The sequence below is a fragment of the Solanum tuberosum genome, unplaced genomic scaffold, assembly GCF_000226075.1.
Source record: "Solanum tuberosum cultivar DM 1-3 516 R44 unplaced genomic scaffold, SolTub_3.0 scf00192, whole genome shotgun sequence".
NCBI lineage: Eukaryota > Viridiplantae > Streptophyta > Magnoliopsida > Solanales > Solanaceae > Solanum > Solanum tuberosum.
The window spans coordinates 213862-236976 of record NW_006239115.1 but is presented as its reverse complement, the minus strand read 5'-3'; the positions used below and the strand labels follow the sequence as shown (position 1 = coordinate 236976).

General features: G+C 31.1%; 3 protein-coding genes across 5 annotated transcripts in view; all 3 read left to right on the top strand.

Moving 5' to 3' along the window:
- Positions 1 to 3362: 3362 nt before the first annotated feature.
- LOC102605779 (expansin-A1) lies at positions 3363 to 5931 on the top strand. Its single transcript, XM_006355054.2, has 4 exons — positions 3363 to 3505; positions 3731 to 3865; positions 3958 to 4270; positions 5103 to 5931. The coding sequence occupies exons 2-4, from the start codon at positions 3736 to 3738 to the stop codon at positions 5407 to 5409; spliced, it is 750 nt and encodes a 249-aa protein (XP_006355116.1). The 5' UTR covers positions 3363 to 3505; positions 3731 to 3735; the 3' UTR covers positions 5410 to 5931.
- A 6515-nt stretch (positions 5932 to 12446) lies between these two features.
- LOC102605440 (uncharacterized) lies at positions 12447 to 13710 on the top strand. The gene has a single exon (XM_006355053.2). The coding sequence runs from the start codon at positions 12557 to 12559 to the stop codon at positions 13511 to 13513; it is 957 nt and encodes a 318-aa protein (XP_006355115.1). The 5' UTR covers positions 12447 to 12556; the 3' UTR covers positions 13514 to 13710.
- A 1587-nt stretch (positions 13711 to 15297) lies between these two features.
- Positions 15298 to 23115, top strand: part of LOC102604875 (TMV resistance protein N-like) — a 9418-nt gene continuing 1600 nt past the window's right edge. The window contains exons 1-5 of one of the 3 annotated variants that reach the window (XM_006355051.2): positions 15298 to 15926; positions 16113 to 17202; positions 17815 to 18123; positions 20451 to 21923; positions 22057 to 22478. In XM_006355051.2, coding sequence (XP_006355113.1) covers positions 15418 to 15926; positions 16113 to 17202; positions 17815 to 18123; positions 20451 to 21917 — 3375 coding nt within the window. In that variant the 5' untranslated portion in view covers positions 15298 to 15417 and the 3' untranslated portion in view covers positions 21918 to 21923; positions 22057 to 22478. Of the gene's footprint in view, positions 15927 to 16112; positions 17203 to 17814; positions 18124 to 20450; positions 21924 to 22056; positions 22479 to 23115 lie in introns of those variants that run through there. The other 2 variants (XM_006355052.2, XM_015312185.1) reach the window with 2 other exon arrangements.

Here is a 23115-nt window from a genome sequence, read left to right as displayed (position 1 = left end):
CACCCCAAGGCCCCCCACCCCCCCCCCCCCCCCCTTCCAATATAGGATATCCTGGCAGAAATCTGGATTTAGTTGAGCTCCAACATGGAAACTAAATACATCATGAGAAACCATAAAGAAAAGTAGGAAATCTGATTCTCTCTAATAAGGTGACAATTCTATGATCAACCATCTGAATTACTAAAACCCTCGTAAATGCTCTACCAAAGACGACTCCAAATAACTTTAATTTGTTTATATAGGATTCTTTAACATGGTATGTGGTGGAAGAAAACAAAAAAGCAAAAAAGAGAATTCCAAATGGAATTTTGTAAATTGGAGTAAAGAGACAAATAGAGAGCATGTGCAATTTCCTCCATTACCGCACAATCCCTCAACTTTCAACTTGTCATTTTCAACCCCACCAATTTGCAGAAGAACCGGATTTCATGAAAACCACCTTCCTTCCTTATTTTTCTATCCGTTTGATCATAAAAATTATTCACTTTTTAAAAAAATAGAAAAATAAATCATTTTAAAGTTGTATATAGACCAGCGTAAATATTATTTCTATAAAAAATATAATCAAATACAACTTCATCTTCAGGTTCGACTCAACATTACATATCCTTATGATTTTATTTTCTTATATTGTGTTTTGTCAATTTTTTTGAGGTCACAATCTTTCCTCAACGTGAAAAGTGCAATTCAATTGACAATTTTAGGAATTTATGTGAGGTTATTATCATCCAACCAAAAGAAAAAAAGAAATAAAAAGGATAAGTTTTTGAAAATTTGTGTGATCTTTTATTATCCAACCAAAAAATAAAAAGCATAAATTATGATATGTCAATTCAATATATGAAGAGAATGACTTATGAGACTTGATAAAAGTTTTTTTCTTAAACATGTGTTGCCTTTTTAAATAATAATAATAATTACACTCAATCTACTATACCTTCATAAATAATTCAATTTTTTTTTTAATGTATAAATTCAATAGTTAAAGGTGTGAATGAGAAATTATATTTTAAAAAAAGTTAAGCAACAAGAGTTAACAATTGAAATAATAGTGTCACAAATTTGAATTATTAATCGTGGTCAAATAGTAAAAGGTCACGAATTTGAACCATCAATTTTTATAAAGTGTCATAAATTTGAATTATCGACTTTTAATTATGATTGAATCAACAATTTAATAGTATAATTGTATTGACAAGTTAATGGTACAATTATACCAACAATTATTATGTTTTCTTTTCTTTTGCATGAGAAATACTCTTAAATCACATATAAAATGGGACTGGACCAATAATTTCGGCTAATTAATTCATTTTTAATATATCATCTAACCTCATTGAAATATAATAAATAAATAGATCACGACATGTTTGAAAATTATAGAAGATCTTTGATTGTCGATTCACGTGTTGCAAAATCCCCAAAAATGTACTATTTAGTTGAAAAAGTAGCCAAAAAACTATTTCAAAAATTCAAATTCAATACTCCTAATTAATAATCCTTCCGTCTCATTTTATACGAAAATATCAACTTAACTATTTCATAGACAAATAATAAATATGTAATTTTTTCTTTCAAAATTGTCTAGTTGACACATTTTATTTGAAGCTAAGATATTCAATTGACACCAAAATTAATTCGATGTCTAAATGAAATAATCCGACGGATATATAAAGCTTATTACTTAAGTAGGTAGGGAGGTTAAATGTACTTTTGGAGCCATCATATAAACTGCTATTTAATGTGGAGAAACAATAAACTAATAATATTAATATGAATTTGTATTAGTGTTTAAGTGAATTATTTCTATTAAATTCTGCTACCAAAAAAGATCTTACTATTTAATTCACTCACTTTTAATTAATGTAATGTGCTATAAATGGCCTAACCACTAGAAAAAACAGTAGAATTTATTCTATTCTATTTTTAATTTTAACTGAAAAAGCTGATATAGTATTTAATTTCCAGTGTTTGTAGCAGATGCAACACTTATTCTCATTATTAAAGTTTTTACTAGTAATTTGTATGGACAAAACCCTAGATGGTTGTACTCTCCGATCTCAAAATACTTTTCGTGTTTTTCATTTACACGTTCTTAAAAAATGTTTGACAAGTCATCCAGACGTTCAGTATAAAAATTTACCATTAGATAATTTGTTTATCCTATTTTCTTTTTAAGATACATTTAAAAAATATATCATATGATATGTTTAAAACCACAAAATTAAAGACATGTTAGTACATTTAACATGTCTTTAATTTAATATCATAATATTTAAAAATATTTTTTATTTTTAAAATTTTTGTATTAAATTAAAATCAAAAAAATAAATTCAAAACATTTTAAATTTTAACCAACAGAGGAAAAAACAGAAGACCCTACTTGGATTTTGGGAATTTTTGGTGTTATTACAAAGTAGCACAAACCTACAAAGATTCACGCGGTTTCAGCCCATTAAACCTATTTTGTCCAGGCCCAGTATAAAATAAAGAATTTTTCCCTTTAATTTTTCATAAAATTGACCAATTTAACCCTTCAAATCAATTTGTCTTTAATATTTGTCCTTCAAATATATTAGTCTTTAATTTGTGTTTTTTTAGCAATCATACTTATGTTCGTTTTTTAGAAATTGAAGTCATGCGAACATAATTTATGGTCGATTTTAAATTGTTTGTCTTATTTTTTTTGTCGGTTTTAGATAAAGTTTTTTGCCTTTTTAACATTTCTTGAATTCTACTTTTTTTTTCGCGCACATTTAACACCACAAGATAAAAGGATATGTTGATATATTTTACATATAGTTAATTTAAAAACACAAAATTCAAAAAATTTCTTAAACTCAATGTCATGTAAAAAACAGATATACAAATCGAAACGAAGGAAGTACTCCCTCCATTCACTTTTACTTGTCCAGTTTAAACTTTGCATATTTTTCATTTGATATGCAAACATCTATTTTTAGTATAGTTAACAAGTGTCATAAATTAAAAACCACAAAAATGGTAGCAAAACTGCACCAACAAGAATTGTGGTGGAGTGATAAATATTCCTTGATCATTTACCGGAGGTATCGAATTCGAGTTCCCCTGGATATGAAATCGTCTTAGTTAAAGAGCGTCTTATCCTCTAATATGAGACTTTCTGACATGAATTTAAATTTTAATCAGAATTTAATATAAATTCGGGATGGTCAACCAAAAAAGGAAAGATAGCAAAAGTGCAAATGACCCTCAATTCCCACCACCAAAAACTCAAAAAAATTTAAATCAAAACTCATTATTAAATGGTTCCTCTCTAAGGCTGTTTTTGGTCCCCTCAACAGCCTAAAAAAACTGTCAGCAGTTGTGTAACTGTAGCACAAGCTTAAAGGCCAAACACCCCTTACAATCCCTATTTATATCCCCCTAAATCCTTCTCAATTTTCCACATCCAACTCCCATTTTTCACCTCTTCCTTTGCTTAGTCATTACATTCTCTCTTGCTAGTCAAAGCTCACTCTCCAAAGTAAGAGTCTTTCTTCTCTTTTCTTGAAAATGCAAGAATGAACAACACAATTTTCAAGATTTTGTTAACATTTCTTGAATGTATACCTTAGAAAATGCTTAAAAGTTGTAATCTTTATGCAAAAAACATATCTTAATTAACTGTTTTTCTTTTTTGAAGAACACCATTTTCAAGATTTGTTATCATTCTTGAGTGTAATGCTAAAAAGTTGTAATCTTTATGCAGGAAACATGTCTTATTTTGGGATTTGCTTTGTTGGTCTTCTTGCAATGGTGTCATCTGTTTATGGTTATGGTGGTGGAGGTTGGATTAATGCTCATGCAACTTTCTATGGGGGTGGGGATGCTTCTGGAACAATGGGTATGCAGCATTTTCTTTAAATTCCTCTAAAGTTTTGATTTTTGAGTAAATTTAGGTTAAAATTTGTGCTGATTCTTGATTTTTTTGAATAGGTGGGGCTTGTGGATATGGGAACCTTTATAGTCAAGGGTATGGTACAAATACAGCAGCTTTAAGTACTGCTATGTTCAACAATGGGTTGAGCTGTGGTTCTTGTTTTGAATTAAGATGTGTAAGTGATAGACAAGGGTGTTTGCCTGGTTCTATTGTGGTTACAGCTACAAATTTTTGCCCACCAAACAATGCCCTCCCTAATAATGCAGGGGGGTGGTGTAATCCTCCACTTCACCATTTTGACCTCTCTCAGCCTATTTTCCAACACATTGCTCATTACAAAGCTGGAATTGTCCCTGTTGCTTACAGAAGGTAAATTCTTTGTAAAAATATGTTAGTTGTAGTACTATGTTGTTTCATTTGGTTTGTATCTTGCTATGTATGATGTTGTTTTAGTACTTGAAAGAGTGGTAAGGAGAGTTTTGTCTTTTCACAAATGCTAAACCTAAGTCATGTCTAAATTACTTAGCCAAAGGTTTGAAATTTCTAAATGGTCCCTTTTAAATGACCTTAATTTACTTTGTGCATGCTTAAAAAATGAAATGGTGAAACCACATGGTGTGGTCCCTTTTGATAAAGGTTTTAACTTTATCACAAGAAGTTTCCCATTTGGCTATTTTTCAATGGTACTCTTTAGCATTAACTTCTTTCTTGGTTGTTGTAGTAGTAGAAGATACATAAGTTGCAAATATTGTTCCCATTTGTCTCTTACTTGTTTGAATTGTGCTCTTTAGCCTTTACTTGTTTCTTGGTTTTGGTAAAACTTGGAATAGCATAAGAAACAAAGTTGCAAACTTTAACGCCATTATAAAACATAACATAACCAATGTTGAAAATTTTAATAGCTCAATTGGTTGACTACTTGAACTTTCACGCTATGAACAATCTTCATAATCTCAGTAGCTTAGTAAATTGACTGTCCGATCTTTCACGTTTTGACAAATCTTGGTTATCTTAGTAGCTTAGTTGACCAACTATCTAGACTTTCATATTATACAACCAATCTTGGTAATCTTAGTAGCTTAATTGATTGACTACCTGAACTTTCATGTTATACAACCAATCTTGTTCATCTTAGTAGCTAAGTTGATTGACTACCTGTATTTTCACGTTCTAACTAATCTTTTGTCCAAATAAAATACAGGGTACCCTGTAGAAGAAGGGGAGGAATCAGGTTCACAATCAATGGACACTCATACTTCAACTTAGTACTAGTAACAAATGTTGGTGGTGGTGGTGATGTTCATTCAGTAGCTGTTAAAGGATCAAGAACTGGTTGGCAGCCAATGTCAAGAAACTGGGGACAAAACTGGCAAAACAACAACAACCTTAATGGCCAAACACTATCATTTAAGGTTACAACAGGTGATGGTAGAAGTTTGATCTCATACAATGTTGCACCTGCTCACTGGTCATTTGGACAGACATATACTGGTGCTCAATTCCACTGAAAACATCTCATAGTTTAGTTAAATGGGGTTTTTAATTTTTTGAAGTATAATACTACTAGTATTATTATGATGCATACTGATTTGGTCACTAGTATTAGTATTGTGACTATTTAGTATATTAGTATAGAAGTATTTTGGTGGTAAAGGTGTGGTCTTTAAGGTAAAAAATGAAAGAAGGGCATATTTTATAATTGTCCTTTTTTTTCATTTTTGTTTGAATTAAGGGTATCTTACTTTTGGGGACCCTAATTCTTGAAGGCCACTCTTTGTAGTTTTTTTTTTTGGTTTTTGGGGGTATTTTGGTAATTTTTCCTTCTGTGAAGGGCAGAAGTGGAAAGCAGTGGTGGACTTTTACCACCCGCAGTTGGTAGGTGGGGGGTGGGGTGGGGGTATTTTTGGTAACTTTTTTTTTTAAAGCTTCAGCCTGTAGCTGGAGATGGACTTGGTGTTTGTGTGAGACTATTAAGTGTAAAGATCCATTTAACTAGTAATGATTCAAGAAGATTATGCTTATGTATTCAACTTTTGTAATGCTTTCCTCTGTTTTAATTTGTTTGTTTGATTTATGACTCGATATGTAGTTAAAAAATATGAAGAAGATTTTTGAATTTTGTAAGTTTTAAACTAAAGATTTATAAAATTAGCCAAAATGTTCTTTAATCTTCAATATTAATCATGTCACGTGAAAAATTAAAATTAAAGAACGGTGGAAATAGGCCACAAACTAACTAGGGTTAAAGTGCATTTAAAGTAGCAGCCAAATTTAAAAGCCAACTGTCATTAGCCTAACTTTCTGACTAATTATGATAAACCATCTTTTAGGAAATGCTTAAAATTTATGTATCCATTAATTTGAGGATTAAACAATGAAACTTTACAAAAGAAAAAGAGAAGGAATGAAAATACACATGATTTTGTTCCAATATTTCAACTTGTGGGTTGAGATTCTTGTCACTAGTCATTTGTTTTGCAAAGAAGATTCTTTGGTTGTGGAGGACATTGTCCTTCCACAAATAAAATAAGAAAGTGTTTTATTATTGTAATGTTTATAACCTTTTTTTATTTCTTAAATGAAAATAAAAGACTTTTTTACCCTAAGATTTGTCACTAAATGAATTTGGTAATTAATGTCGTGAAAGAGGCTGAGGTGAGTATCGTTACATTATCTCCACGACTCTTATTCTTTGAAGTGATTTGCATGTCTTTCTTAGTTTGGACTATAAAGACCCCTTGCGCATTTAATTTGGCAAAGAACTCACAACGACCTTTGGGAAAAATCATATTACTATTCATGAAATGCAACAAAACAATTAAAAACAGAGCGTTTCTTTTACTATTCAACGTATGCAACTACCTTTTACAAAAATAAAAATAAAAATTAAATGCCTGTTGAAACACACAACTTCAACAACTTATTTTTTTTAAAAAAAAATCCATTTTTAAAATTATTTTTTTTAATCCATATGTCTTAAAAAACTTTGGAAGGTCTCACAAATAGTTGGAACTTTCCTGGAAATTTCATTGAATTGTGTGGAAAAAGATTGTTTGTTCCCATTCTGATGATAGTAATGTTAAAAGAACAGCTCCTATATTTAATTCACAAGCAAACATTCAAGGAAATTCCATAGCTTTTATGGCTTATTATTATTAATTCTAAGAGGTAAAAAAAATAAAAATACATTTGTTTATATTATATAATTCGAAAGCAATAAATGCGTATCTACCTATTCTTGAAAGCTACATTAGCTCTCAACTAGAAATTAATGGTATTGCCTATGGTCAATGGTACGTGACACTCTTTTTATTTCTTATATGAAAATCATTTAGATAATCGAATTTAGTTTTGTTTTAGTTGAACATATCATATTGAAATTTTAATAATTTCATTTATAGAAAAATTAAGACTTCTCTAAAGTTAAATATTTCAAGAAGATTCATAAATTATCTTTATATGGAGATTAAATAAATCTCAAAGAGGTCCAACCATTTTATGTTAGAGATATACATTATTAACTGTCCATAAATCACTGAGAAAATTTAAAGAAAAATATTTATCAATAAAATTATGTTTGTTTTTTGAAAAAATTTGAATGCATCAACTCCTATAAAGTGATCCAATTTGACACTATTAATTCAAATTTCGGAAAAATTTTGGTGCTCTATATGACAATTCAGGTAAGATACATTTTAACTAATTTGTAAAACATCATATAGAATATGTGTGTTATTAATTTATTTAACTTTATATAAATTTAAATATCTAATTATGTAAATTTAAAAAATTAAAAGTAGTCATGTTAACATATTATATCTATTTTTTTTATTTTCAATTGAATACTCCCTCCGTCCCTTTTTAGTTGTCCACTTTAGAAATGGCACACAGATTAAGGCAACAATGATTAGCACAGTGAAGTTACAATTTTACCCTTATGACAACTTTTCACTTCAAAATTACAACCACTTCTTTGAATTCAAGTGAAATAAATTGGAGGGAAACAACATACACTTTTAGAAATTTTCAAGAAGTGTAAATAAGGGTATAATAGGAAAAAATTTGTTGTCCTTTCTTGATTTGTCAAAATGGACAACTAAAAAAGGAAATATGGACAACTAAATAGGGACGGAGGGAGTATTATCAGAGTATTCAAACTTGAAAATTGGGAAGATTTGAGGGCATGCATGATGCCCTGAAAAGGCTGACAATGACTAGTCAAACAAACACCCCTCATCTTCTTCCATCTGCCCTTCTTTTCTCTTCTTGTGTTTTGAGCCTAGTGACTCAATACTCTCTTACTACTTTATTTTATTAATATGTAGTTAATGATGATTAAATATTGGAAAAGAGGTCATATTAGAAAGTACTCCTCCTCCTGTCCCTAATTACTTGTCTAATTTTGAAATGATATATCTATTAAGAAAATAATTAATGGCACAGTAAATTTACCATTTTACCCCTATTAACTATGAAGTGAATGAAAAATTCTACATTGATCAAAGTAATTAATCATTTAATTGAGGATACAATAGGTAAATTTTTTTGTCATTTCTTGATTTATCAAAATGGACAAGTAATTAGGAACAACTAAAAAAGGAAAAGTGGACAAGTAATTAGGGACGGAGGAAATACTTTTTACATTAAAAAGACCAACATGAAATCACTTCTCTAACAAATATAGCCAAAATCAAGTGCTTGAACATTTAATAAGAAAACTCTCAAGTTAAAATCACATCTTTTAAGTTTTTATGCTCGATTATCACTAATAACATTAATCCATGATAATTATTCTAACATTAGGTGATAAGGAACATCCTTTCAATGGCTAGATGACACTTTTTTCATCCTCCTTCGTTAAAATGAAAGCGATTTGAGAGATAATATAGATAAGTATATATGAAATTGACGTGAGAAATGTTTGTTATACGTGTCTGAAGCTGCTATATTTTTTTTGGCTATATTAGACGAGTGGAATGGATCGGACCGGAGAAACATCCTTTCAATGGCTAGATGACACTTTTTTCATCCTCCTTCGTTAAAATGAATGACGAGCTTACTCTTTATTTTTATGTTTGATCTCTTTTATTTTTGTCTAGCTCGTTGTCATCTATATTGATTTTTTTTTTAATATGCGATAGAAAATGAATAAGGACCAAGAATCTTCTTTTTCAACATGCTTTTCGAGGCTCCCATTATATAATGAATAAGGACCAAGAATTTCATCCGTAGGTTTACTCATATATTATTCCAAAACTCTTTCAACTCGTATAAATTTATCTTTCACCCCATATTAGTTTGGACGTCCCTCAATAACCCATTAAATATTAATTTAATTGCAATTCTGGCTGAGAAATAAGTGAGATTTTACAATAATATAATATAATTCTATAGATATATATTTATTTCTATAATCAAACACTAACTCAGGGCCTATTTGGATTGACTTTTGACTTATTTTTGTTATTTTAGCTTTAAAATATGGGCAAATTACATAAATCACATACTTTTAAGGTAAAATTACAATTTATCCTTTAAAAGTTTACAATTACAGAAATCCCTCAAACAGATACAATATTATAAGCGCTGATACACTAATATGATGCGCGAAATACATTAATCGTTATGTAAGATACATTACATTTTATAAATGATACACTAATCTGATGAACATTTTATACATAATACACTAATCTGATGCGCCTGATACATTAATCTGATGCGCAAAAATGAGGGATTTTGGAGATTTATAAAACTTATAGGGGATAATGGTAATAAGTAAATTAAAATGTGGGATTTCTGTCATTTTCCCTTAAAATAAGTGCTTATAAGCACTTTTTAACTTTATCCAAACACTTTAAAACTGCTTAAAATCTATTTTAGAGTAAAAACACCTAAAATAAGTAAATCCAAACGGGCACTCAGTATCCGACTTTTCCAACTCCATTGTATGGGAGCTAATTAATGGGGCCAAGAAAATAGAGATATAGGGGATCTTTGGGGATGTCATATTTTTTAGACATTTTCACATGTGTTTTCGCCGCATTTATCGCTCATCTTACTTGTCCTACTTCTCTTCTTATTCTATTTTTCTAATATTTTATATATTATAAATAATATAATATTGTGATGTGAAAGATGAGAAGGAAAAATTCTGGAAGAAATAAAAAGTAAAAACAAAAAATTTCATGCATCTTAATTCTTATCTTTCGATGTGAAATAATCATACGCTTAGTACTAAAAAAGCTATCTAGTTGCATATGATTTAATCATGTGTTACATATTGATGCAGCCAATTACTAGACACAATTTTCTTTTTCCATACAATTTGGATGAAATGTAGTTGCTTTTACTCAAATTTTGCGTATGTGTTTAAAAATTCATTAAACAATTATAGATAGTTGTGGATTAGAAATAATTATTTGATCAATTCAGTGATAACTTAGGTAGGTAAAGAGTATAATGAATTATGGAGATATGCACATTAAGTTTATATGAACCCAATAGTTCTGATTCAAACTCGAACTCATTAAGTCAGTTATCTTAGATTTGCCATAGGATGATAATTTTATCATAGAGCTACTGTTCAATTTCTAGTCCTATTCAATTCAATGAATTTATTTTCCTATGTCATTTCTGATTTATACTTTTAGTTATTCTTTTATATTTCATAAGTATTAAAAATTGAAATGTGGAGACATTTTGTCTCACTTGGTAAATTCCTTAAACTTACATATAGATATTGGGCTAGACATTATGTCACAAGCCACATTAGAGGCCCAATAACTTTGGGCTCGTCTATCTCCTGGTTTTCCTTTGTTTATTTACGCAAGAGGAATATATAGGGGAAATTTCACAAATACGATAGTATATTTTTTGAATTACGTTATGCAATGATACTTTAAATAACTATAGATCGTGTCTCTCCTCTTTTTTTCCTCTCTCGCCTCTCTCATGGCTCCTCTTTCTTTTGCTTCTCTCCTATTTTAATCAAATATACATTGTATGTCACTCGCTGAGAGGTTATATCTGAGATACAGTTCTTGACACCTTTTCCCTCTCACCTCTCTCGTCTCTTGTCCGGATATTTGATACATAAGTATGTTTGTGTATCTTCATTTTATACTCTTTTTATACCATGCATGTATATGTTTCATACCATACATGCATGTATCAATTTCTAGTACTATACAATGCATTTGTCTTTCACAATATCAAATTGAACAAGATAGAAGACATATTTATGTAGATACATGTATCTTCTATCCTGTAGTATTACATATCAAGTATACAATGATGTATACACTGTATTTGTGCATAATACATACTTCTAAGGAGAAAAATAAGTAGATACAGTTATCTAGATACATGTATCTGATATCAAATATATGCTAATACATTCATAAAATAAGAGTATATGTTTCATATACATGCCAATACTCACGTTGGTCAAGTGTTGTCTAGGTATCTGTTTCTTCTTCATAATTCATAATGGGCTATCAATCTTTTTTTCATTCAAATATCTCACTCATCTTCAAGCCTTTTTGAATGTATCCTACAGAAGAACGTTGGGCTTTACCATCTTCAAGGATTTGATATTGGAATTTTTTTTAATTCATTGGTGATAATCTGTATGTAATCAAATATACATATAGTATACAATATTATACAAAACCTCCATTTTCTAATTTACAAAAAAATGTTTAAAAGCTTGATGTACAATATTATACAAAATTACAAGTGGTTTTTATACATTCATATATAATAATATTCAATTTTATTCACTATCATACAAACCCAAATTTGTCGAACTTTGTTGACTGATTTCTCTCGAACAACAAGACGGAATCTTTTGAAAATTTTGTGGAGAGGTAGATCTAGTAATGATCTATTATCCTCAATTGGTGAGACATCATGAATCACAACAAAATTTGTTTGTAAACTGACAGTTTGCTATAGTGATCACATTCACATATAATTAGCGATTTCCCAAAGTTGTGGATGAAATTTTGAGTTTGAATTTTTGGAGGTTGGGAGGGTATTGTGGCCTCATGGTATTATTAACTAAATTACGTAAATTTTTTTTGTGAATTATACTAATTTTCTCAAAAGTTAAATTGTGTAAGTGACAAGTTGAAAGGGAACTTACATAGTAGTATTTTTTTTTTCAAAAATAAAAGGTGGAAGGATAGGTGTATCCTAGTTTTTGAGTTTCATATCTAAACTATCATGCGTGTGGACTTCTCAATCTGAACTATCAGTCTATCACCAAATATTTATCGATACATATTTGAACTATCAGTTGTTCACTTTTCCTACTTTAAATATTACTACCGTTCAAGTAGGAAAAATGAATAACTGATAATCAAAGTGTGTTTCGATAAATATTCAACGATTCACTTGGAAAACTTATACATATAATAGTTCATATATAAAACTCACGTAACCAAAATACTTTATGGATTATTTTAGCAAATAGCTCAAAATAAAATAAGAAAGTGATATATACAATTACAATAGGGATAAGGAGATAGGCTATAGAAGTAGTTTTTACCCAACAAAACACAAACATAAAGAAAAACTCTAATGAAGTAGTCATCATCTTTCTCAATAAACTCCAACACAAAGCATGCAAACAGAGTCCTTTCTTCTTCAATGTCACTTCTTCTACCTGAGATGCTAACATGGATAAACCCTCCCAAAACCCTAATCCCCTTTTCTTCCATCACCCCAAAACCCTCTTCTCCATCACCCATTTGCTCAATTTCACCAAAACCCACAAAAACCTCACTCAAATCCCTTCACCTCTCCCCTCAACCCACTCTTACTTCAACTGACTGTGGTCTCAAATTCCGGGAGAAAATACTCTATCTTCAAGATCTCAATATCAATCCCACAAAAGTCCTTCAACTAAACCCCCATCTTCGATCAGCAACACTCGATTCGATCAGATCTGTTGAAATATGTCTGTTTTCAATGGGAATTGAACGTTCGGCAATTGGTCGAATACTTGATATGCATCCTCAGCTTTTAACCTCCGACCCTTATATCCACCTTTACCCAATTTTCGATTTCTTGTTAAACGACGTCGTTATCCCTTTTCACGACATTCGGAAATCCATTATCCGATGTCCGAGAATTCTTGTTTGTAGTGTTGAAGATCAATTGAAACCCACATTTGAATTCTTGAAGGAATTTGGGTTTGTGGGTCAGAATCGGATTACTTGTCAAACCACTGTTTTGCTTGTTTCCAGTGTTGAGCTAACATTGAACCCTAAAATTGATTACATGTTGAGTTTGGGATTCGAACGCGATGATGTGGTTAATATGGTTTTGAGGTCACCTGGGTTGTTGACATTTAGTATTGAGAAAAATTTTAGGCCGAAAGTTGAGTATTTTTTGAAGGAGATGAATGGGGATATAGGGGAATTGAAGAGGTTTCCTCAGTACTTTTCGTTTAGTTTGGAGAGGAAGATTAAGCCTCGGCATAGACTTTTGGTGGAGCATGGGTTTTCGCTATCTTTATCGGAGATGTTGAAGGTTAGTGATGGGGAATTCAATGCCAGATTGATTGAAATGCGATTGAGGATAGTGGAAGATAAGCAATTGTAGTAAGTAAGCAATTCTTTTCTATGAGTAGAGTCGATTTTTGTATATGTTGGAGAATCATTAGAGTTAATACTAAATGTTTTAACATATATTCATTGTGGTTAGATGTACATTTTTGCGATAAAGTAATGATTTTTATCCTTGATGTGGTCTTGTTCATGGTTTTTATTGTTTCTCGTGGAATGCAATTCGAAGTTTGCTATGCTTGTGTTGTGTTATTTAAGTACTGATTTTTATCCATGATGTGGTGTTCTCTATACATGGTTTTTATTGTTTCATGTGGAACGCGATTCAAATTCTGATATGCTCTTGTTTTTTATAACGGATATCATCCACGGATGATTTATCGTGTTGAAGTATTGCTCTCGAAGATGCATGTTCATCTAGTAACTTGCTTCTCAAAGATTGCATTTTTTTGTTCTGTACTTTGTATAGTTGCGACCAGATGTAATTATAGCCACACCTATGTAGAGGGATGTGATTTTCCTTGGTGTGGTAGGAGATTTAGAGCCTTAAAACAGGCATTGCTCTGTGTATAAAATAATAATGAGACTCACTGACCACTGCTCTGTCCTTACTATTGAAGTTAGGATTCATCTCTTTAGATATCCGAGGCTCTTAATAAATACTTACTCCGTTCTTTTTATATGACTACATTAGACTGGTTGAAAAGTTAGTTGAATGCAGAAACCATCATATCAAAGTTCAAAATTTTGAATAGTTGATGAATAACTTTGTGCTGCTCCACGTCTGTAGAAAATCGTTATACTTTGTTGTTGACATATTCTTGTTGGTATTCCGTTATCTGACTCTATAGATACTCGAAATCTTATGTCTAGGGCATTCTTCTATAATATCAAACATGTACTTTCGACGAAGCTTGTTGAGTGACAGTTGGTTGAACCTTGAAGGTTGCTATTGTAGTTTCCTCCTTGCTGTTGAGCCTTGGGAAGAGTTGTTATCTGTCAGTCATGTGCTTCTGATATTTGAAAGTTAAAGTTGGGGTAGTGTTTTGCCCTCTGTTAAACCTCAAATTATGTTTTGTTCCAATTGAACACATAATAAAGTCTTCTCATAAATTTTATGCTAAATTGATTTTATGGAATACTACATTTTATTAGAACAAGCTTTGAGGAGCTATATTACATACTCAAATATATATATACTGCATATGTTTTTTTTTTGTGATGCAAATAACACCATTAATATTGATCGTCACTCTCTCGTTTGCCAAAAAAAATATTTATACCATACATGTATATGGTAATTTATGCATAAATTTTATAAAATGACAAGTATTGTGATCCAGCTATTTATAGAAAGGGATGACATATAAAATGGGACGGAGGGAGTATTTTTTATTATTAATATGTAAACAATAAACCAGAAAATAAGGAGGAAAAGAAAGGAAAAAAAACATTTATAGACTATAAATGAAAGAGAATATGAATGTCATTTAACTCTTATTAAATTGATTGAATTAAGCGTGAGCATTAAAGTACTATTGCCTCATTTCAAATCACCCGTTTAATTATGATTTTATAATATTGAGGGTAGAAGTAAATATTCATAAACTACTCCCTCCATTCCATATTAATTTAACTTTTGAGATATTTTTCATTTTTGAAATTCGGACCTTTGTTTTTTAATCAAATTTTTGTGGCCTGCTGGCCTTTTTATTTAACTTTTCTGAAACCAACATTCAGTACAAGGACTTTTGGCCCAAATAAAAAATACCAAAACAACATAAAATTAATCTAGAAGATCCAGCCCAACAAATATCAGGTTCTAGGGCATTTCCATATTTGTAAAGTGAATGGACAACAGCCATATCCTCCGCCGCCTTGTCTGAATTGTCAATACAAGGACTTTGTCCAAAATATCATCAATTGATCTCATCCATTTCTATGGCATCTTCTTCTTCTTCTGCGAGTAATTCAAAGTATTGTCCTCGATGGAAGTACGTTGTGTTTCTAAGCTTCAGAGGTGAAGACACTCGAAAAACATTTACGGGTCATTTGTATGAAGGTTTGAAAAATAGGGGAATAAGCACCTTTCAAGATGATAAAAGGCTAGAGCATGGAGATTCAATTCCGAAAGAACTCTTGAGAGCTATCGAAGAGTCTCAAGTTGCACTTATTGTCTTCTCAAAGAATTATGCTACATCTAGGTGGTGCTTGAATGAACTAGTGAAGATCATGGAATGCAAAGATGAAGAAAATGGACAAACAGTCATACCAATCTTCTATGATGTGGATCCATCACATGTTCGAAACCAAAGTGAAAGCTTTGGAGCAGCATTTGCCGAACATGAATTAAAGTATAAGGATGATGTTGAGGGGATGCAAAAGGTGCAAAGATGGAGAAATGCCCTAACTGTTGCCGCAAATCTAAAAGGATATGATATCCGTGACGGGTTAGTTGAATACACATAATTACTTTTAATGAAAAAATGGAATAATTTCCATTCATAATTTCATTGATTATTATTTAGATGGTAGTGTATATACATTTTTATTGTTAAGAAGGCATAGTTCTATCAATTTAATTAGAGAGGATACATAAAAGTCCTCCTAAACTATCAATCTTCTTCTTTATGTAGGATTGAATCAGAGAATATTCAACAGATCGTAGACTGCATCTCTTCCAAGTTTCGCACAAATGCTTATTCTTTATCTTTTTTGCAAGATGTTGTGGGAATAAACGATCACTTAGAGAAACTAAAATCCAAACTTCAAATGGAAATCAACGATGTTCGGATTTTAGGGATCTGGGGAATAGGCGGAGTCGGTAAAACAACAATAGCAAAAGCTATTTTTGATGCTATATCTTATCAATTTAAAGCTTCCTGTTTTCTTGCAGATGTTAAAGAAAATGCAAAAAAGAATAAACTGCATTCTTTACAAAATACCCTTCTCTCTGAACTTTTAAGAGAAAAAAAAGGTTACGTCAATAATAAGTATGATGGGAAGCGCATGATTCCGAACATACTTTGTTCTATGAAGGTGCTAATTGTGCTTGATGATATAGATCACAGTGAGCATTTGGAGTATTTAGCAGGTGATGTTGGTTGGTTTGGTAATGGCAGCAGAGTCATTATAACAACTAGAAACAAACATTTGATAGAGAAGGATGATGCGATATACGAAGTGTCTACACTACCTGATCATGAAGCTATGCAATTATTCAATAAGCATGCTTTTAAAAAAGAAGATCCAGATGAGAGTTTTAAGAAGTTCTCATTGGAGGTAGTAAATCACGCTAAAGGCCTTCCTTTAGCCCTCAAGGTGTGGGGTTCTTTATTGCATAAAAAGTGTCTAACTTTGTGGAGAAAAACTGTAGAGCAGATAAAGAAAAACTCTAATTCAGAAATTGTTAAAAAACTCAAAATAAGTTATGATGGGTTGGAGCTCGAAGAGCAAGAGATATTTCTAGATATTGCATGTTTATTCCGTGGAAAAAAAAGAAAAGAAGTCATGCAAATTCTTGAGAGTTGTGACTTTGGAGCTGAATACGGATTGAATGTTCTGATTAATAAATCTCTTGTGTTCATCTCTGAAAATAATATGATTGAAATGCATGATTTGATTAGAGATATGGGTAGATATGTGGTGAAAATGCAAAAGCTTCCGAAAAAACGTAGCAGAATATGGGATGTTGAAGATTTCAAAAAAGTGATGATAGACTATACAGTAAGTAAGCTAAACAATGCAATAATATTTAATTTCTAATTTTTATATTTCAAAGACGTATAAGCCAATCAATTCCAATTACTTGTTCCTCTTGCTTCATATTCTTACAGGTACGTCATTTTAGGTTTTTACTTTACTTTATTTTATTTTATTTTTCTTAATAAAAGAAGCAAAAGTAACATCAATTGCCTAACATAGCTAATCGTCTATGAATTAGTGTTTAATATGTTTTATCCAGTTTCTTTCTTAAGATTGCATGTTATACACACCAATAAGTAAATAGTTTTTAAAGCTAATATCACCCACATATTTACCCTATAAAAATCCTCACATAAAAAAATACAAGTAAGAAGGGTCAAATCATAACATACCAATCCTCAACCAAGAATTCACTTAATCATTGATTTGAAAAAATAATAATTAAAAGATGACAATTATTTGTATTGTTCCAATTACAATATTTATTCTATCACTGCATTGAATTTTTTATGATTTGATGCTAAAGAACTTCTAAAAAAAAAGTATTATTAGAAAGTATAAATATTTGCACAAAATATTTCTTGTAAGCAACATGTGAAGTTATGATTAGTTGACTCATGATCTTTTTATCAGGGGACCATGACAGTGGAAGCAATCCGGCTTTGTTGCTTTGAAGAAGAAATATGCTTTAATAATGAGGCAATGAAAAAAATGAAAAGCCTTAGGATATTACACATAGTTGCTACTAATACCAATTTCTTTGCTTCACGTCCCTCTTCGAATCACCATGATGACTCTATTGAGTACCTGTCCAATAACTTGCGTTGGTTAGTCTGGAATGCCTTTTCTTGGAAATCATTGCCAGAAAATTTTAAACCAGAAAAGCTTGTTCATCTTCAACTTCGTGGGAGTTCGCTGCATTATTTATGGAAGGAAACAGAGGTACCATTTTATTTAAGCTACTTTCTAAGGAAAAGGGTAAATATCCTCAACTTTGCGATTTGAAACTGATATATCTTTTGTTTAAAAAAATGATATATATACTATGTCGTCTAACAAATGGTGCATATGTACCATTTCCGTTAACGGGTCTGTATTTATTGAATTAAAAAAATAATTATAAAATTGATTTTTAAAATTCAAAAATATCATGTGGCTTTAAAAAATTACCCCACTCATTTTTTTTCCCCTCTAGACCCAACCCAAATGAATAAAAACCCAATCCATCTTCTACTCAAACATAGGATGAGTTTGAGTCAGGTCTGAATAAAGAGCGATGAGGTTCTTTAGTTGGATTAGGTCTAGAGGGGTAAAAATTGAGTGAGTAATTTTTTAAAAAACCATGTGAGTGTTTAGAAATTAAAAAACTAACTTCAATTTTTTTAAAATTTAATTGTTAATGAAAATAATAAATATGCATTATTTGTTAAACGTTCATGTTATATATGCATCATTTTATATTTTTAACAAAAGGTATACTCACTCCAGATCACATAGTTAAGATGTATATTTGCCCCTTTTTTCTACTTTACATGGTTACTTGTCCTAGAATTATGGTATTTGTATTTAAATGAAATAAGTTATTAATTCCATAAACTCAAATTAATATATGTTATACAATATTGAGTTTTCATATTGTTACTATGAAAAAGGGCTAAAATTGTCCTTAAACTAACAAGTATAGCTCAATTAATCCTTCATTTGCTTCTGACAACCAAAACACCCTGCCATCTATTTTCTGATGGATTTAATGTAACATACACTTTTAAACAATCAAGTTAAGTTCGACTTTAAAAAAATAGATTAGGTAAGAATCACTCATTGATACGACGAAACCCAACGTCATATAAATGTAAAAATTAAATAAGCAATTTCTTCAAAGGCAATTTAACCCTATTTTGTCAGATTGAATTGTCATGTCAGCTTTTTCTATTATTTAAATGGCCCTAACATGCTCATGTGGACAACATTAGCTTGGAGGCATTTTTTGGTCCAAAAAATAGATAACAAGGGTATTTTTGGTATACCAAAAGCAAATGAAGGATAAAATGGAGCTATTTCTGATAGTTCAAGGGCAATTTAGTCCCTTTTCTATTAAAATTATAATATCGTTATGTCTTTTTTTTCAAATCTTGCCTCATTATTTTAACTAAGAAGCTCAATTTAAAATTTGATCATTCAAATATTTACCTACAAAAATATGAATCTCATCCTAGGTTTTATGTAGTGGGACAAAATGAATACTTATCGAAGGAGTTCATTCTATACTACTATCTTCTTGAATGATGATTAAGGTTTCATATATTGGATTTGGGCTAAAACTATACCATATCTATAGGAATAGGTTCATTTTGGTCTTCAAATATATATAATATGAATATTTTTAATCCCTTCATTTTGCTAAAGTGGAGTACTTTTAATCTCCTTAATAAAATCCGTTTAAAAGTAACAGTGTTAAACTCAAGTAACATCCACATGGCTCTTATTCTCTTAAAACATAAAATCCATTGGGTAAATTCATTCCCCGTTTAATAGTTGTCTAGATGCCATATTTTTAATATTTGATCTACACCGACAACTAAACACTCTCACCAAAAGAGAAAAATAGATAATTAAAATAAATAGTCATTACAGCTAAAGAATTAAAAAAAAAACATAAATTGGGGTTAAAATTATGCCCTCTATTTTTCTTTTCACTCAAGCACCTAGAAGAGTGTATTCACTCTTTTCCACATCAATGTTCAAGAGATAAATGATACTCCCTCCGTTTCACAAAGAATGACCTCCTTTTTTTTTTAGTCAGTTTAAAAAAGAATGACCTTTTTCTATTTTTGGTAACATTTTTTTTCACGTGACATGTTTAAGGCCACAAGATTAAAGGACAATTTTGTACATTTGACATAACTTTAATGTAGGACCACAGATTCAAAAGTTTTCTTTATTTTCTTAAACGTCGTGTCAAGTCAAACTAGACCATTCTTTGTGAAATTGAGAAAGTAGTAAATAGTCAAGTATATATAGGGGATATTTAAGATAAGTGTAACAATCAAGTGTGTATCGAATAAAACATGTCAAGTCTAAAGGATTATAGATAATAAACACTTTTATTTAGTTTCTGAACAAGTAATTTCAATATAAAAATAAAATAAAACATTTTCTAATTTCACTTAAAATATTTTGTTAGACTATCATAATCCAAATGTCTTTATTCATTTTTGGTCTAAGGGGTAAATTAAACACAAAGATAATTCTTTCTCTATTTTGAATAGCAGCATTTGCCGTCTCTACGAAAGCTAGATCTCTGCTTTTCTAAAAGCCTAGTTCAAACACCAGATTTCACGGGGATGCCAAATTTGGAGTATTTGAATCTGGAGTACTGTAGTGAACTTGAAGAGGTTCACAATTCCCTAGCATATTGCGAAAACCTCATTGAGTTAAATTTGAATTGGTGTAACAAGCTTAGGAGATTTCCATGTGTTAACATGAAATCTCTTGAATCTATGGATCTACAATCGTGCTATAATTTAATGAAGACGGAGTTAGTGATTCTCTCAGCAAAGGGTTGGATAAGGAAATTTTCATCATCTATTCAGTACCTAACTGATCTCACAAACCTAGATTTGAGTGGCATGGAAAACCTTGAAGCACTTCCAAGCAGCATTGTTAAGTTGAAAGGTTTGGTGAAGCTAAATGTGTCGTACTGCTTTACAATTAAAAGCTTGCCCGAAGAGATAGGTGATTTAGAAAATTTGGAGGAACTTGATGCTACATGTACTCTAATTTCACGACCTCCTTCTTCCATTGTCCGCTTGAACAAGCTTAAATCCTTGAAGTTTGTAAAAATTGAAACAGAAGATGAAGTGTACTTTGTGTTTCCTCCAATTAATGGCGGGTTACTCTCATTGGAAATCCTGAAGCTCAGTTCCTCCAATTTCATAGATGGAAGAATTCCGGAAGATATTGGATACTTATCCTCTTTGATAAAGTTGCATCTCAAGGGAGATAATTTTGAGCATTTGCCTCAAAGCATAGCCCAACTTGGTGCTCTTCGAGTCTTATCCTTAGAAGGTTGCAAGAGGCTTACACAGTTGCCAGAATTTCCACCGCAATTAGATACAATATGTGCAGATTGGCACAATGATTTGATCTGTAATTCACTATTTCAAAATATCTCATCATTCCAGCATGACATCTCTGCTTCAGATTCCTTGTCGTTAAGAGTGTTTACGAGTTGGGGGAGTAATATCCCTAGTTGGTTCCACTATCAGGGAATGGATAAAAGTGTTTTAGTCAATTTGCCTGAAAACTGGTGTGTATCAGATAACTTCTTGGGATTTGCTGTATGTTACTCTGGAAGTTTAATTCAAAACATGGCTCAATTGATTATTAGTTCTGAAGGGATGCCGTGTATCACCCAGAAACTTGGCTTATACAATTATTCAGAATGTATTCCAGATTGTGTGATTCAGTTTTTCTTGGTACCTTTTGCTGGCATATGGGATACATCTAACGCAAATGGTAAAACACCAAATGACTATGGGCACATTATGTTATCTTTTCCTGAAGAATTGAAGAAGTGTGGACTTCGTTTGTTCTATAAATATGAATCTGAGCTTGTTGAGACCAATGATGAACCACCAACAGAACTTTCCATGGGGATAAGGAGGATCAGATACGACGATAGTGAACATCATGAAGAAGCCAGTTGTTCCTCTTCTAAGAAACAAAGGTCATAAGTAGAGGTATATATCTCGATATGTATCTAAACTTCTCGCTTTGCTTTCTGTTATTAATAGTTCATTATGATGCTCTTTGTGGTTATTATAATAGAGGAAATTTTTGTTCTAAATACAAATATCTCTCATGTTATGGCAGGGAGTTTGCAAAAACGATGAAGCATTAATCTATAAGTGTGAGACAGTGGAGGAAGCTGGAGTATGAGGTGAAGTTGAGGTTCGTCCTCCCTCATGATTGATCTCTTTTGGACCAGAATACCTAGTTTCACTGTCCAAAAGAAGTGTGGATTAACTACTGCAAATCTACATGGTAGAAGTAGTTTGTGCATACACTGCGGATGGTCAATCTAGCACGTGGATTAAGTAGTTCAGATCGAGCAACTACATTGTTTTTTCATCCAGTGTCTGGGTACCTGTCATAGGTTTCCACTTAATGTAATTCAAATGTCACATTGTTGGAACCAATTGACTTAAGCCAATTAAAAATATTTTTGTCAATCCCTTGTTACCGAACAAATGTTGTGCTTTAGGAAGTTGTGAAAAGGGAAAATGAACAAATGATCCCTTGTGATTTTTTTTTATTTGAATAAACATAATGAAAGTTTAGCAAATTGACAAGTTTACGAGGTTTTGGTTATTTTACCTTTTATTTATAATAATACTACTTTTATTTAGTTTCTTGGGTGTGCAATAGTTTGCGAAACAGAAGATGGTACTTTGACAATATCGATGATTTCGCGAAAACGGGTGGATGAAAGAAGCCTCGGAACTGTTTCTAGCTGACCATCCAAATACCTTAATTGGGTGTTCATTTGAGTAAATTTTAGGTTTAAAAATCATATTAGCGCTCTATAGCTACAGTTTTGTTATTTGTGTTTCCTAGCAAACTATATGCCGTTTGTATAAAAGCGTATATATGTATATCAATTAAATAATTGTATATATGTAACTACTATGTATATGTATCAATTATTGTGTTTGTATATCTGCATAAAATTTAAATTTGTATGCAATTGAATCGAAATAAAACATTTGTATATCAAATATCTCTCGCTTTATACAACACAAATTATACATTGTAATTGTATTGTGTTTGTATAAAGCAAGAAAGAGAGAAAGGCAAAAAAGAATTGGTAGGGAAATATTTGTATTTATATAATTATAAGTGTATAAGACGAAAATATATGTATTTGTATAT